Here is an 18,378-nt window from a genome sequence, read left to right on the forward strand (position 1 = left end):
CCGAAGGTGAAGATTAACAACAACAACAAAAACAAATTTAAGCTTGCTGCCTGACTTGCTACAATCTCTAAAATATTTGGAAAAGAATACATAAAACTAGTTAGTAAGGCTGTGCATCATGTAAGGGTAAAAGAAGTATGTATTAAACCTGTTCAATTTGACATTTTTGCCATCAAATGTGTTTCAGGTTATAAATTGCATATCAAAGGGTTGGCGTTCTCTTTTTATTGTTACAGTTACATGGTGTCAACAAGTCTGTGGTTGAAATGCCTAAGGTTAATTCCTTTTTTCCCTCAGTCTAGTCTTATCCTGGCCCACCATTTTCACCTACTTTTTCTAACTCAATTTTATTGTCCTGATTCCTTGTTTAGGAGCATGGTGTGCAGTGATGGTAATATCATGTATTTTCTGCGTGGGCTCATTAACAGCCTCCATTTTCTTGGGTATTAAGTGTAAGTACAAAAGGATATCTTCAAAAAAAACCGTATGCATTATATACGACATATTGTTTTACATACAACTATATATGTATATCATAATAAATAAAACTTCATAATTTATAAATGGATAAATAAATCAATTACAAACATATAAATGACAAAAATAATAGCTTTGTAATTTAATTTATGGAACATTGATTTGATTTAATGCTCTAAGCACCCGGATGCTGTTATAACTTGTAATGTTCAATTGCATGGTGTTTAACTCAAATCTAACACGATAAGTCTCTTTGGGAAAAATAATGTAAATAATTACATATATTATAATTCAATGTGTGAACCGTGTTAGCATGCCAAAGCATGCTCTGTGAAAAATGTCAGTAAATGCTCTCCCTTTTTTTTTTTTAAACTTATCTTTATTGTTGACTGTATTACAGATGTTCCTCATTTTCCCCCCATTGACCCCCTCCTCCCCACTCCCACCCCCATCTTGCCTTTCCCCACACTGCTGTCTGTGTTCATTGGTTATGCATATATGCATATAAGTTTTTTGGTTTATTTCTTCTCACTCCCTCAACCCCCCTTCCCTTTGAGGATTGTCAGACTAGCAACCAATTTGTACTTCTTAATCCCTTCACCTTTTTCACCCATTCCCCTAACCCCCCTCCCATCTGGCAATCAACAAAATGTTCTCTGTATCTATAAGAATGTTTCTGTTCTGCTTGTTCATTTTGTTCGTAGGTTCAATTGTCGATAGATATGTATTCATTGGCATTTTGTTTGTTCATATTTTTTATCGTTTTCTTCAAGAAAACCCTTCAACATTTCATATAATAATGGTTTGGTGGTGATGAACTCCTTTAGCTTTTCCTTGTCTGGGAAACTATATGGCCATCGATTCTGAATGACAGCTTTGCAGGATAGAGTAATCTTGGTTGTAGGTTCTTGCTTTTCATCGCTCTGAATATTTCTTGTCACTCCCTTCTGGCCTGCAAAGTTTCTTTTGAGAAATCAGCTGACAGTCTTATGGGAACTCCCTTGTAGGTAACTAACTGCTTTGCTCTTGCTGTTCGTAAGATTGTCTCTTTGTCTTGAACCTTTTGCATTTTATGATGATGTGTCTTTGTGTGGGCCTCTTGGGGTTCACCTTGTTTGGGACTCTCTGTGCTTCCTGGACTTGTATGTCTGTTTCCTTCACCAAGTTAGGGAAGTTTTCTGCCATTATTGTTTAAAATAGGTTTTCGACTTCTTGTTCTCTCTCTTCTTCTTCTGGCACCCCCAAGATGCGAATGTTGGCATGCTTAAAGTTGTTCCAGAGGTTCCTTACACTATCCTCATTTTTTTTTAATTATTCTTTTTTTTTTTTTTTGCTGTTCTGATTGGGTGTTTTATGCTTCCTCATATTCCAAATCAATGGCTTGCTTCCTGGCTTTACCTACTCTGCTATTGAATCTGTGTAAATTATTCTTTATTTCAGTTAGTGCCTCCTTCATTTCTGACTGTGCGTCCTTCATTTCTGACTGGTCCTTTTTTATGCTCTTGAGGCCCTCACTAAGTTCGCTGAGGTTCTCACTAAGTTCATTGAGCATCCTTATTAGCAGTGTGTTGAACTCAACATCTGTTAGGTTACTTATCTCCATTACGCTTAGTTCTTTTCCTGGAGTTTTGTTCTGTTCTTTCATTTGGGACTTGTTTCTTTGTCTCCTCATTTTGGCTGCCTCCCTGTGTTTGTTTCTGTGTATGACTTAACGAGAGGTATGGGGCTAGCTGAGACCATATGCTGCTTATTTGAAAGAATTTAGGAAAACCTGAAGCAGGATCCAAGACAGGCCAATCCTATGGTTAAGCAACTGGCAACAGCTTGGGTGGGCCTGAAAGTTGGGTGGGGCGGGGCATCAGGGAATAACCAGGGCAGGGCAAACATTGTGATCCAGGTGGCTGGAGTCCCAGATATGGCGGCTGTCTGACGCCCCAGGGAAGGACTCACCAAAGAAACAAAGGCCTCTGACAGCAGGTCTGTACAGGAGAAAGCCCCCTCTCCAGCCCTCGATCCAATGTCAAACAGCTCAGTTCTTCCCTGTATGTCTCTGGCGCCCCTCAAGCTGCTTCCCCTCTGAACTTAGAGGGATCAAGTCTACGTAAGTCCATGCACGGGCCCTTAAAGAGAAGCTGCCAGGGGCTCCAGCTGCTTCAGCTTCCCTGAGCCTCAGTTCCCGCTGATTTTTTCAGCCAGAAGTTATAGGGACTTCTTTTCCTGGCACTGGAACCCTGAGCAGGGCATCTGGTGTGGGACGGGGACCCCTCAGTCCTCAGGGAGGACCTTCCCAGCTGAGGTGTCCTCCTGATTTTTATCCGCCACACGTGGGTGTGGGACCAGCCCGTCGCTCCTCCACCCCTCCTACCAGTCTCGATGTGGCTTCTTCTTGAATTTCGTAGTTGTAGGACTTCCATTCAGCTCGATTTCAGGCTGCTTTGAATGATGGTTGTGCTGTAGTTTAGTTGTAACTTTGATGTAGTTGTGGGAAGACGCGATACCGTGTTTACCTACGCCACCATCTTAACCGGAAGTCCGCTCTCTTTTCTAATAGGCATTTATTCTAAACTTGATTTGTGCAGATATTTTAATAAGAGTTTTCACTTTACATTAGACAAGGTACAATTTAATGTTTAATGCAAACCTGAAAACTTTATTTGGGTCATATTTAATCACATTTATTTATTTCCTTGAGTCTAAATTTGAGATGTTTCTAGCTCTAGCAAGTGAATTTTTTATGAAATACAATAATTACAGAGCTGCAAGTTTCAGAAAAAAAAAAAAAACAACTAAGAGCCTCTATTATCACTCATACTAGCACTGAAACATATACTGAGACAGAGATGAAGGTTATTGTCAAGATCATTTTTCTTCCTTCATGTTTTGGCAAGTCATTTCTCTATCTAGGAGGCACTAGCTGGTGGTGGAGAATTATGAGTTCTGAAATGAGGAGAGAAAGGTTCAGATTTGCCTCCACAAAGTACAGGGAACTTGACTTTGTTCATGTTAACTATGAATCCATTTTCCTGGTGGTTCTGCAAGGAATGCTTTAATAATTAGTTGTAGCTCAAAAAGTAATTGTTACCTTGTCTATCTCCTCAAATAAAATTTCACAGTCTAGCATAAATGTTAGAACTTCCAGAAAGCTTTTCTTATCTCACCCTATTTTCCATCTGTGGGTAATCATGTTCCTAACACACTCTGGGTTGTCAAATGTCAGCCTATTTTTTTTTTAAGAAACTCACTTTTAAATACCTGTTTATCAAGAAGATATACTGGAAGCAGATTTGCAGAGTTGAAAGAGAACTAACAAATAAGTCAATTCACATAATAATCTAGTTTCTTCTATAAAAACTGGGAACTTTTAATAAAATATTGCCAAGTTTTATTCTAAATATAAGAATCCACATTTTTAAAAAACTAATTCATATTTAACTGACATTGGAAATAGCTAAAGATATGCATTAAGTACCATTCTATATAATAAATTTCAATGTTGTTTTATAAACTATTTGGGGTGAGAAGATAAAAGAAACTACAAAATACACTTTCAATTTAAAAAATGATTAATTAAAGATGAAATATTTTCAAGCAATATTGTCAAGTGAATAGGATATGGAATTTGTTTTTTATATAAAAATAAGTTTATCATCTCCAATCAGCAATCATTATATAGCCGAAAACCATATAGCATATAGCACATATTAAAAATACTAATAAAACATACTGTACATTTTTCATGTTCTCAAAAAACTTTCTGTCCAGTAAATACTTTTTTTTTTTCCTCTGTGTAGTTCATGAAATCTGTTTAGATAACCAAGACAATCATGTGCCTAACAAACTCTGGGTTGTCTTAAACTGTATTACAGTGATACCTCGGTTCTCGAACATAATTCGTTCCAGGAGGACGGTCGAGAACCGAATTGTTCGAGAACCGAAGCAATGAAACCAATAGGAAAGCGTGACTCCACAAAGCGTGACTCTCTCTCTCTCTGCACTCACACTGATGACGCAAGCAAGGCGCGCTGGGCCGAATGAACGCCATTTGGCTCATCTCGGAAGTTCGAGTTCCAAATATTTGTTCGGATTCCGAGACAAAAGTTTCTCGAATCTCCATTTGGTCGAAAACCGAGGCGTTCGAGAACCGAGGTATCACTGTAATTGATTTTAACCCAGAAATCCCACTTTTGTGAAAAATGTGTCTGTAGATAAACCTGCATGTGTAGCACTAGAGGAAAGAAAGATTCGAGAAAACTCAAATGTTTATCATTAAGAGACAGTGTAAATTCATGATATATACACACTATGGAATAACATAAAACAAAGAGGAGCAGGAGAAGGAAGAGGAGGAAGAGGGGGAGGAGGAAAGGGAGTGGTAAATTTAAAGGTAAGTAGAAGTAATTTCTTCCATCTTACTATTTTGTATTTTCTGTTTTTCTCCACCATATTACTTTGTTAATTGACTTACTATTTTAAAAAGTATTTAGTGCAGCCCTGGCCAGTTTGGCTCAGTGGTTGAAGTGTCAGCCCTCAGAATGAAGGATCTCAGGTTCGATTCCTGGTCAAGGCACATACTTGTGATGTTTATCTCTCCCTCCCCCCCTCCCTCCCTTCTACTTTATCTAAAAAAATCAATGAAAAAATGTCCTCAGGTGAAGATAAAAAAAAATTCTTGCTCTGGCTAGTTTGGCTCAGCAGTTAGAGAGATGTTTCTCTGTCTCTCTCCCGCTCCTACTCTATCTGAAGATAAATGGAAAAATATCCTTGAATGAGGATTTAAAAAAAAAAATTCTTTTGTGCAAAACATTTTCTAAAGAATCAGATTTTTTTCATTTGTTTTTACTATATTTTTTTGTTCTCCTGATTCATCAATTAGGTAAAATATATATCATCTTATAATAAATATTTTTATTTTCCTTCTTAAACATATGTCATTTTATATTTTCCCAGGTAATTATATTGTTTAATCTTTACTCCTCACTTGTTGCAAATTAATTATAACCCCAACACTAATAAAGGTACAGCACATTTCTTCCCACTTGGAGGAAATCTAAAGAAAAGTCTCATTTCCCTTTCTCAGTTTCATTACAGTTTTATGTAGTTCAAGCTCTTCAAGGAGTAATAAAAAAAGCAACAATAACCTCAAAAATATAGTTAACCTTGCCCTGGCCGGTTTGGTTTAGTGGTTAGTGTGTCGGCCTGTGGACTGAAGAGCCGCAGGTTTGATTCCCAGTCAAGGGCACATACCTTGGTTGCAGGCTCGATCCCCGGATTTGGCAGGGGTCATGTGGGATGCAACCAATGGCTATGTCTCTCTCTTTCTCTCCTCCTTTCCCCTCCCACTCTATCTAAAAATCAATGAAAAAATATCCTCTGGTGAGAATTTTAAAAAGAAATAAAAATATATAGTTAATCTAAGACATTCATCAAAATTAAACATTTTAGAATAATACTTCAAATTTATAAAAGGAAGATTATTCTTTTTCATTGTCTAAACAAGCCAGATTATTAATAGAATAACATAAATAACACCACTGTCCTACTCCCCACTCTGGTGAGATCCAGCCTTTTGCTAAGAAGAAAAATGAATAATCCACTGGCAGCCTGGGTTCCTGGCTCTACCCACAGATGGACAGGGCGTAAGCACCTGCTTTCTCTAGTCCATGGCTCTTCTAGCATTTCCTTCTCAGAAACAATGTTGATGACTATAACAGACAGAAAATGCAGATATGCAATTAAATATTTTATTATGAATATTAACCAGCTAATCATGAGACAACATGCAGACAGAAATTATTATTTTTTATATAAAAACTTCACCTTCATGCCAATATTCTCTATTAGGAACCAGCAAAATTGTAACCAAGTCTTCCTCTGAGGCAGAGCTAACTAGCTTATGTGCAACAATAAACCCAAAAGTAGAAGACAGAGAGTTGGGCAAAAGTAATATGATTAAAAGACTTACCGGATAAGTATTTTCAATAATTGATTAAAAACATTAAGCCACCATTTCAAGAAATTCTATAAAAATCAAACAAGACAAAGAAGATCAATATCCATGCTTAGAAAAATATTTCACAAAATAGGAATAGATAGATACTTTATAACATGATATTTAAAGTGAACTGGCTTAATAAGCTAGCCAGAATTGTCAGAAGAGAATAACCAAAAATTAATGTGAAAATAAGAGAAGGGTTGGCCCTATCAAATATTAAAATAAATTAAAAACCTAAAATGACTAAGGCTATGTGGTGCTGACATATGAAAAGATAAGTAGCTGACTTGAATATGCTCAAAACAATAGAAATACTGTGTAACCAAGTACTTCACTGGAAATTTACAGTAAGTTAAAGGTGGCAAATAGAGAGTATGGGGGGGGAAAGAGTCAAAAATGATATGAGAACTATTCAGCCATCTCGGGGGAAATGGTGAAGTCATATCATATAATTTAGGAGGAAAAAAAAATCCCAGCAAGATCAAAAAGTAAATGTAAAATATACTTATAACAGTTTAATCTCCAGCATAAAACTTTTACTAAAAATGACACACACACACACAAAGATCTGATCAATGTGGGGGTTAGCTACCACAAGCAAAGTCGAAAGACAAACTAGGGCAATGTCACTGTAGCTTATATCATAGGAAAAGCTAACTTTACCAAAATGTAAGTACACGAACAGATTCAGGAAACAGGATTGGTTGCTCCAGAAGACTTGTAGGACCGTGTGAACCCTAAAGTCACAGTGCTTACAGATCTATTTTATTACAAGAAGAGGATATAATTTAACAACAGCATTAAAATAAGGATATGTTACATTAAGAGGTCTGGGGAGGCCAGGTGCAGGCAGGCACCCTTGTTCTTCCCTTGTAATATCCTTTCAGAGCACAGTTTCTCTCTTGAATGAGGAACCACTGATGTGTACACAGAACACCTTGGTACTAGGGAACCCCAAACGGAGTGTCGCTGGGATTTTTATATTTTGCTGACCACACAGGCATATTCCTGCAAGGTAACCAGCTTCAAGGCAGAGACTTCTCAGGGTCTCCTTGTAACCAGGGATGAATCATCAACAATATGTTATCAAGAAACAATGCTGACAAACTAATATAATCTGCCCCCACCCCCAAAAATTCTCAGGCTGATGATTACAAACCTACACTGTTTAATGAGTATGCTTGATGCCTTGTCCATGGGTCAATCGGTTCCATGCAGAAACTTTAGAAGCCCAGCTGAGGCTGATTCCCGGCCTGCTCAAATGAACTCTCATAGCGCAATAAGTACCTCATAGAAACAAAAAAACTAGAAACTCAAAGAAAAAATTTACAAAGGATAGAATTATATACTTCATAAAACAATGAAGTACAACTGACTTTTATTTATATGTGTGAAAAATCATTTCAACATCAAACATAAAAAGAGATGCAAGTTCCAATGATTTGAGATACCATTTGCATCAGTGTACCTGAAGGGTAATTTGGATGTATCGATTATGGTTTGAATAAATGCACATAAACTGACCTAGAAACTTACCGTAAAAATATACTTGCACATGTGTAAAATTATATATGACTAAGGTTCTTTATTATAGTATTCATTTCTGTAACACCAAAAGGTTACAAATAGTCTAAAAGTCAATAGAAAATTACTAAAATAAGTAATGATACATTCATGCATGATATATCCATACAGTGGAATCCTACACAATGATAGTGAAATAATAATATAAAATTATGTCCAAATGTATTTCAAGTGATAAAAGGTGCAAAACTATGTAAACAGATTGTTACCATTTATGTAAAGGTAAGAAAGGGCATTTTATGTTCATTTGCTTGTAAAACTCAAACTACTTCTAGAAGAAGAAGGAAGAAATTGGTGCTCCTGACTGCTGTGGAGGAGTAGAAGTGCCTGGCTGGTGTGACTCAGTGGTTGAGTGTCGACCCATGCATCGAGAGGCCTGGTCAGGGCACATGCCCAGATTGTAGACCCCATCCCGGGTAGGAGGCATGCGGAAGGCAGCCAACTGGTGTTCTCTCTCATCAATGCCTCAATCTCTCTCCCTCTCCATTCCTCTCTCTCTAAAATCAATAAAGAAAAAAAGAAGAAGAAGAAGAAAGGGGTGCATGCCTAGCCGGTGTGGCCCAGTGGATTGAGCCATGGACTGAGAGGTCCCGGTTTGATTCTTAGTCAAGGCACATGCCCAGGTCGCAGGCTCAATTTCCAGTAGGGAGCACGCAGGAGGCAGCCGATTGGTGTTTCTCTCTCTTCCTTCCTCTCTCTCTAAAAAAAATCATAAAAATATAAAATTAAATTAAAAAGAAGCAGGGTGGCAAAGAGGCTTTTTGCTGCGTATTTTTTTTTTTTTTTTAGTTTTTATCTTGAACAATATAAATTGTTTTTTGGCCCTGGCTGGTCTTGCTCAGTGGTTAGAGCATCAGCCCACAGACCAGAGAGTCCAGGGTTCAGTTTCCGCTAAGGGCACGTACCTCGGTTGCAGTTTGTCCCTGACCCCAAGGGTTGTAGAGGTGGCAGGCACTTGATGTGTCTTTCTCACATCGATGTTTTTCTCTCTCTCTCTCTTCCTCCCTCTCCTCCTCCCACTCTATCTGGAGATAAATGCAAAAATATCTTCAAGTGAGGATTTAAAAAATAATAATAATAAATAAATAATTGTTTTTTGTTTTCAACAAGTCTTAATTTTATTAATGAAGCCTTTCTTCACATTTCCTTTAGATATATAAATTTTTAAATTTTATTTTCAATTACAGTTTAAATTCAATATTATTTTTTATTAGGTGTACAGCATAGAATAGTAGATAATTCTTGAACAATGTGAATTTTAAATAAATACTTAAAATAGTGCAAATTAAAGTCACAAAAATCATCAACAATTAGTAGTTGTCTTTAGTTTGTGTTGAAGGATGACTCTTTTATAAGTTGTCAGGAAATTATAGAAATGAGTGTTATTGTTTGAAGTGTTCCAGGTGTCAGCTATTGCAAAGAAACAGCAAGAAAAACTCATGGAACAGGACAAAGCACTGTTGAACTTCACAAAGTGGAAGACCAGCCATGACCTCCAGATAAAACACTGCCAAACCTTGCTGCAAAACTCTTTCAGTTCAGGTAACTGATATAACAGTAAGTTTTCGCTTTGCAGATACAAATGTATGCAGCAAATCCCCAAAAGAAACAGTGACACTCATTTTATTCTCTGCAAAATCATAATCAGCATTTTATAAAGGACGAAACATACTTTTGATTCATCATCCAGATCAATCTTATTTATGTATTTCAATAGTATGTAGAAAATACAGAGGTTCCAAGAAATGTAGATAAAGAACACATTCACTCAAATTTCAAAGTGAAACGTGTGATATTAGTAGGTCAGACGTTTTATCCAATCACTCTAATTTATATCTTTAACTGTAGCTTCAGATTCTTTGATATATTTATTTTAGATATTGCTTTAAGTTCAAATTTAGATAACTCTTTCAGCAAAAAATCATTTAAAAATTAGAGTATTTAACATTAAACTATAACAATGGAGCTCTTTTTAAAAATTCTATGAAGTTATTTCAGTTATATATTTTAAATCCTTTATAAATGTTTTCAACCTAAAACAGTCTATTTCTATCTGTTGTAGAGTTTGTAAAGTATTCTATGATTACTTAATTAACATTTAATAATACTCATACATATAATTTAGAGAATTAACTTCCCTGAAGTGGATACCATTTAAGTAATCACCAATGAGAGAAGTCAAAAACCTACCATAGATCCTTCTGATTGAATTTTAGTCAAGTAAATGTTTAAAGAATCATTGTGTGCCCAACAAATTTTTTAAATATAAGAGGCCATTGCAAGCATGATTTAGGTCCACTTCTGAGCCATCGACCTTCAGTTGAAGACAATATCTGTTTGGAGACCAACGTATTCAGCATGTTCTCCAAGCCTTCAATTGCCATTGTCAATGCTATGTATGCTGTAACTTTAACAATATTCAGGATCCTGATTAGCCTAGATTCCAAACAAAGGATATTGAAGAGCCTTAAACAACTCAGTATCTGGGCCATGGAAGCTGATAATGCTATTCATGACTTTCTCTAGAAACTTGAGTTCTGGAAATTTCAGTGTCTTTTCCTTTATAAAACTGTGCCAGAAACACCTGGTCAAAATCTTGCTGTTTGGTTTCCCTTTTATACATGTGAGTACCCTTCTTTTGTGAATACATTCTTTCTTAAGGCAGATTTCATAAAGCTGATTAAACATTGTGGCTTACTTCTTAGTTATATCAAAGTCCTAAAATAAGCATATTGGTCACATTTTCTTCAAGTTTTTTCACTTATATATTTTCAAATTACTCTCTAAGGTACATTGCTTGTTCTCTCCATTATACATAAAACATTTTCACGTTTAAACCTCAGAATTTAAGCATCAACTTGAGGCTTATTACTCAACTTGCTTAATGGTCCAGTGCATTTCAAACTAGACTGGGCCAGTAAGATTAACAAGTATGAAATGATAAGCAAACAAATGAAGACTATAAATGAGGTAAACTTAAGGAAAGGGAGATTTATAAAAATAGAATAATCAGATCAATTATTATAGAAGAGAAATAATTTGATAAAAGATATTCTCAAGTTAATTTTATCTTAAACTGATTCTTAGAGACCTGTTACAGTTGGAAATGATTATATAAATATTATCATAGTCACCTCAGAGAAGCTGAAATCAGTAAGAACTATAGCATATGGAAGATTTGCTTAGAATGGTCAGCTTCATTGATGGTGATACAAGGGGTTCTTTTGAAGAGATGTGCTTGTAATATTTTTACAATAAATTTAATAAACTAAAATGTTTTATTCAAAGCTCCTAACTGCAGCCCTTGTCCAGACAACTGGATTCAGAATGAAAAAAGTTGTTACCGTATCTTTGAAAATTGGAGTATTTGGAAAACCGGTAAAGAGAATTGTTTGAAGGAGAGGTCTAATCTTCTACAAATAGACAGCAAAGAAGAAATGGTAAACACTATTTTATGGTTTCATATCATTCTGAAAATATCATATTACCTATTAAAAGAAAGAATTAATTGTAATAAGATAGAATTCCTTAATATTGTATAACAGTAGTATATTTGTTGTAACAAAGGTTTATGAGACAAAGTAGGAATTATTATGGTTTGTGTTTTTTTTAACTGGAGACACAAACAAAAAACAGGATGATTATCCCGAAATCAAGAAGCTTATGTTAGTTCTATGTCCTTTGTTAATCAAATATTGGAATGAATAAAAGAAATACCATTTTGTGACATGCTAATCTACTCCAAGATATACATACATTATAATTGTGTATATGTTTTAAATTTATTATTTTTATGCTGTAAGGAAGTATAATAACCTATAAAAGTTTTCAATTATCAAGGAAAATCAGAAATATAAAAAGTGAGGTGATGTCATGAAATGGAAAGGGTGTATAAAATTAACATTTGCTAAATAAGTTGTTTAATTGACATTAAACCCAATTTACTAACATCTTAACAAGCAAACAATAGAAGTTTTTCTGAAATTATTCTACCCATATATGTAAAGTAGAATGTACAGTTCCACCTTTCTGAACTTATTAAAAGTGTATGTTGCTATACTCAGTAATTAGCCGAAGTTCATTTTTATGAGAATAATGGCAGAACAATTTGTTAAGGATATGCAGTAAAGCAAGGCAAATCAAACTAATTTATTACAATTATGGGTTTTCACTGTTTTCTGTGCAAATTTGTTGACAAATGTTAGTAATGTTTCTGCTAACACAATATGCCTACAGTTAAGTTGCTTCTGGAATCTTCTAAACTATTTTTCATATAGGAGCATGTAAGTATGATCTACGTGGTCTGTGCCGACAAGGATATTTTACTTCTTCTGATAGTGAGGGTTCAGTATAACACTTACCTTCGTGGACATATATCTCTGCCAAACTCTAAACCTGCTCTATTTTAATACCAGATGCCTATTTTTCCTTTAGTTTTTAACACTTCACTGATTGTATGGCAATAGGGAAAAAAAAGTCTATGAAATGTATTTCTTCTTGTAAATATACCCCCTTCTTTCTCCAGCTTTAAAGTTCGCATTGATGTCTGTCTAGGAAAAATGGCACACTTTATATTTCATGGTAGTTGGTTGTTGGTACCCCCCCCCCCTCAGTTCACAACCTGGTCTTGTTTCTTATAGGACTTTATTACTGGCAGACTGCAAAAGATCAGAAGAGGCTATGATTACTGGGTGGGACTGACTCAGGATGGACCCAGCCAGCCCTGGTTTTGGCAAGATGGCTCCTTGCCTTCCTCTGACCTGTAAGTGTCGAAGGGAAAAATCACAAAGTTACAAGAAGAAAATACATGAGGGAATTCAAGTTTTCATTTTATTTTATATTTTACATTTCCTCCAAGAAACATAACTAGCATTATAAGTTCATAGGCTTCTGACTGGAATCAAAGCCGAGTAATTTAAATCAGCTTCATGGTTTCTACATCTTCCTCCTTGTCAGCCTCACCACCATTAACCTCTAGAACATTTACATCAAAATCTGAGAGTCCAAATGAACAATATTATTTAATCATCAAGTACATTTCTTTTGTATAATGTAATGGCTAGAGAGTGCTGAGGGAAAGAGATTATAGTATTAAGAAATTTCCATATTAAGCTTTTCAGATAGACGTAGGGAAATTAGTGAACGGAATCAGCTGCTTTAGTATTTTTGAGAATTAAGAGTCAGGAAAGATATTCTAATTTAGAGCCTGTCTTTGAGTTTTAATGTGCAGTTTGTTCAAATTATATTACATATTTTTTTATTGAGAGAAAACAGCTCTGTTATTACAGAAGGAAGACAAAACTCCTACAGGAATGTGTCTTATTCAAAGGAGAACAAAACAAAAAACTACACACCTCTTCTGAGTTACCCATAAGAACAGCACTGTAAGCGCCACACCTAACCTTATGTACACCGACTTGCCTCTCCAGGTTGCCAATACAGAGAACTCAGTCAACTCACCGGCTCTGTGGATACTTCAGAGACAAGGTCCTTTCTTCCTCCAACTGCACCTTTTGGAAATACTTTATTTGTGAGAAGTACACGTTAAGATCCCCTGCCTAAAAGAAGTTCAGTTCGAAGTGATCTATTGCAATAGTATTTGGAACAGGCCATTGAAAAACTTACCACAAAATGCCAAATAGCAAAAGCAGAAGTAAACCTATGTGTGGGCTAAACTAGCTAGCTGGGACTCAAAACTCAAGTTTGCATTTACACTGGGTAATATTCTTTACTTCCCAGACATCCTTTGGGTAGTGTTCACATTGCCAAGAATAGAATTGATTTAGTGCTACAAAGGACAAAACCCTGAAGGGTTGACAACAAACTGAAGAACAGACATTTTCATTTGTCATTTTTTGTGTGTGTTTTCTTTTTACTCTAGAATGACTATGAACTCTACACAGAAATCTATAAATCACTGGGGAGATGATGCTGTTCTAGCTAATTTTTTAAAATAAATAGATAAATGTGGCCTTTAAACTCTTTGTCTACCAGATCTTTTATGTATTTGCTAGGTTTCCAAGGCATCAGTATCAGACTGGTAGGATGGGAGCCCAGGCATATAGACTTTCAAACTGGAAGGAAGAGAGGCTGATCACAACTGCCCGTAAGACAATACCCTGTTAAAACTGTAGATTTCTGCTAGAGAGATGAATTACCAGCACTCACGTAAGTGGAAGGGATAGTCGGGCTGCCAGTACCAGCATGTCTCCAGTGACAGACAGCTCTGTGCCTCCTCCTCCTCTCACTGACCACCCCTACCATTCACAAATCAAAGGTCTCACAGTCTGGACCCTCGAAGTTTAACTTTCAGCACTTTTGTTTTTAATATGTTTATTGATTTTTAATTTTTTTTTTTTTTATTTTGAGAGAGAGAGGAAGGAAGAAAGAGAGAGAGAGAGAAACACTGATGAGAGAGAACATCAATTAGCCACCTCCTGCTTATCTGCCACACACACACTGGGGATTTGGCCCACAACTTGGGCATGTGCCTGACCAGGAATTGAACTGGCGATCTCTTGGTGCATGGGTTGATGCTCAGCCACTGAGTCACACTGGCCAGGCTCCAGTCTGTTTTTGTAAGTAAAGTTTTATTGGAACACAATCATGCTCATTCATTTACCTACTATCTGTGGCTGCTATATGCTACAGTGTGAGAGCTGCATAATTACAACAGAGACACTGAGCCACACTGGCCAGGCTATTTTGCTTGATTTTTTTTAGAAAGAGATAGAAACATCGATGTGAGAGAAATACATGGATTGGCTGCTTCCTGCACACCCCCTACTGGAGATCAAGCCCGCAACCCGGGCATGTGCCCTGACGGGGAAATGGAACCAGGACCTCTCAGTCCATGAGACTATGCTCAATCCACTGAGCCACACAAGCTGGACGAACAGCTCTCCAGCACTCTTAACTGTATTTCTCTGTGCCTTGATTTCTTTATTGTAAAAGAGTAATATAACTTATTTCAGAATATTGTTGAGGTTTAAATCAATATATGCAAATTGCTTAAAATAGCACCTTATGTAGAGTTTGACACTCTGTGGGCGCTTGCTATTATTATCTGGAGCAGATCACCAGTCATCTCTAGGCATCCCTTTACGTGTGTATTCCTAGTGAAAATGGCCCCTTTTCCTGCTCATGTTCCAGGAATACTGAGAAGATAAAGTTTATATGTAAAATGCCATCAACTGTCTGGAGAAAATATATCTCTCAAAGTGAATGAGCCCGGCCGTGTGGCTCAGTGAACTGCGCGTCCTCCTATAGACTGAGCCGTCCCAGCTCAGTTCCTGGTCAGGGCACATGGCCTGGCTGCAGGCTCATCTCCAGTAGGGGGAGTGCGATGTTTCTTTCTCTCCCTTCCTCTCCCTCTAAAAAATCAATAAAAACATATATTAAATGAATAAATGAATAAAGTGAATGAATTTCTGCAAATACATCTATAGACAATCTGTGTCCTAGGTCTGCAGACTCCTTGAGCATGGATTAGCTTGTTCCCAAGAGACAGTGGATGTGACAGTATCTTATGCTAGGAAGGAAAAATTCACTAATTATTATTACTCTGCTACCACTTACCACACCTACAACAACTTACTACACCAAAGATTCTTATCAAATATTTGCTAAAATCAATATAATTGTATTAAAGCTTTCATTTTTCACACGAAGTAGCTGAGTACACTAGATTCTCCTCATTCTCTATAATAAAGACATCACTTAAATAGATAAAGTGAAATAAAATCTATTCACTGAAATGAACTTACAAGGCTGTTGTGAAAGGCAACCTCTGAAGGGCAAGGTCCTTCAAGAGAGGGAAGGGCACATTTTTGCGATTTTTTCTTTGTTTACCTTGACCTGCAGTTTAAATGGCGGGGATGTCTATAAAAGGGATTTTCTCCAGTTTTCAGCTGAAACTTGGGAAAGGAGAAGAGCCAAGAAAACAGCATGTGTTTTGTTTTCACAGCTGGCAGAGGAATATAATAACCTGCAGTAAAGGAGGAACAATAGCAATTTTACTAATAAAGACTGTTTGTCTCCAGGACTCTCCAAAGTATTGTCATGGAGCTATGTTTAGAGAATGCATAGGAAGTATTTAATAATTCCTTTCGGAAAAAGTACAGTGAAGCAAAAGGCAAACATCCTTCAGCTGATGTCATCCTGCCAGAATGCAATGTATCTACAAGTCAGAATTGTATCTAGAGTGTAGCTGGCAGAAGCTTCTTCAAATTCCCTCAGTAGCAATATTGTTTTCCACACAGATGTTACCAGTAGACGACTTTTCCCTGCAGGTTGCTTTGGCCCAGAATATCAAGGCCTTTTTCAAGGCAGTGGTAACAGGGGGCCCTAGCACTGGGATAATCAGTTTTATACCCTAGTCCCACCAATAATAAATTTGGTATCTTGATTCATCTCACTAAGTTCCAAGTTAGCTTTTAAAACGGGGAAAGAAAAGGAAACATAAAACTCTGCCCAGCAAATGTATAACGTGGTACAGTTCAAGTACCTTGAGTAAAAAGATAAAAAAACAACAGCATTCGAATAGTAAGATTGAAAGAATAATAATGTGTTATCAGATTCTACTGATCTGTTTATACAATGAAGCTTATAAAAAAAACCTACCTACACTTGAAATCAGATTATGCCCCTTTTCCTGTTCGTCAGAATTACAAGAATCCCAAATATGATGACCATCCCTGACACAACCTAATAGACTATTTAGTTCATAATTTTTTTATATCCCCCAAGTAAAAACTCCCATTACACTTCTCGCACTTCCTGCGGTTACAGGGCTCTTGACTTGTTTCCTGTTGATAAGTTTTAAGAGCTGGTCCAATATCCTCAGGAAAAGAAATAGCCCATTGTGCACCCTGAGGAATTCGGTCTACCAGGAAAGGCCATGCTTCTTGTCCGACTCCTCCTGCAATTGCTTCGGAACAACCTAAACACAGAAGCGCCCAGACAAGCTCTTCTCTTGCTGAAAACCCAGTTCAGGAGGCTCTGTCCTCTCTGGTTCTCAACGTAAAATTGATCTCAGCAAATCATATTTTCAAATTCATGTTATGATTATGTTCTATTTTAAACTTTTTTTTTAATTGTGGAGAGAATGGTGTGCCATGCACCCTTTCTGTTTTTGTTGTTGTTGTTGTTGTTTTTTGAAATATTTGCTCATATTGTGATCAGTATTGTGGGCTTTGTTATACAGATGAGGGGGTTATGATGGACAAAGAAAGAAACAAATAAGCTCAAGAATAGCCAAAAATGTCAAATAAATGCTTTTTTCCCCCTTCCTCACTATCTAAAGTGACACTTTGCCTTAGGTTGCAGATTTGGAGAAAGAATACTATTCAACACCCACTCTCCAGGCAGCTAGACTCTTTAAAGCAGTGTTATTTAGAGATACTTGTTATCCAACCCTGAACACGGGGGTCAAAATCTGTTTGCCCTGTCTCTATTTCACAAATTAGTCCACAAAGTCATTCGACTTTTTAAAATTTTTTTATTGATTTTAGAGAGAGAGGAAGGGATAGGGAGAGAGAGATAGAAACATCAATGAGAGAGAACATCAATCGGCCACCTGCTGCGTGCCCCCATTGGGATTTGGCTCACAACCTGGCATGTGCCCTGACCAGGAATTGAACTGGAGACCTCTTAGTGCATGGGTCGATGCTCAACCACTAAGCCACACCAGCCGGGCTCATCTGGTTGGTTTATATTAACTGCATTTTCTTGCTGCAGTAGCAAGGCTTAAATAACAACAATTCACTGCCTAACTGAAGGCCTAATCCACATTTCTTGTTATGTGCTTACTACATTAACTGCATGCATTAAATATCTGCACTCATTATAGAAAACTTTGGTAATATCTACAGCTCCCCAAAGTAGGTTCCTCTCTACAATGTGTTCATTAATACAGGTCTCCAAAGAAGGTTGTTCATGCTCATTTGTGCTCTCCTATATTTCAAACAACCACTAAATCCCTTCTCCCCTTTTGCATATTTGAAATATACCTTAAATTTTATATTAGCAATTTAGATTATGGAACCAATTTCACATTTACCTCATTTCAACTAACAATAACACCATCATGAAATTATAAATATTTCCACTCTATACTTAATGAAATAAGCTTCTTGAAATAAAAGGATTTAATAATAATAAATAAGGGATATAAAATTTCCATTTTATGATCACAAACACAGTTCTCTTTGCACAACACAGTAAATCAACACAAAATTTTTTCAACACTGAATAAATTCCCTAGCTAATAGACAGAAAATTGAAAGAAAAAAAATCTTAAGAAATCTGCAATTAGTGATTGAAAG

The 18,378-nt window shown here is 36.5% G+C and overlaps 1 protein-coding gene across 1 annotated transcript; it reads left to right on the plus strand.

Moving 5' to 3' along the window:
* The first annotated feature begins 377 nt into the window (after window positions 1–377).
* CLEC9A (C-type lectin domain containing 9A) lies at window positions 378–13,791 on the plus strand. The gene is made up of 5 exons (XM_036252924.1): window positions 378–452; window positions 9,449–9,595; window positions 11,342–11,493; window positions 12,694–12,815; window positions 13,483–13,791. The coding sequence occupies exons 1-5, from the start codon at window positions 389–391 to the stop codon at window positions 13,613–13,615; spliced, it is 618 nt and encodes a 205-aa protein (XP_036108817.1). The 5' UTR covers window positions 378–388; the 3' UTR covers window positions 13,616–13,791.
* Window positions 13,792–18,378: the final 4,587 nt, after the last annotated feature.

The sequence above is a fragment of the Molossus molossus genome, unplaced genomic scaffold, assembly GCF_014108415.1.
Source record: "Molossus molossus isolate mMolMol1 unplaced genomic scaffold, mMolMol1.p scaffold_m16_p_10, whole genome shotgun sequence".
In the NCBI taxonomy this organism is placed as follows: domain Eukaryota; kingdom Metazoa; phylum Chordata; class Mammalia; order Chiroptera; family Molossidae; genus Molossus; species Molossus molossus.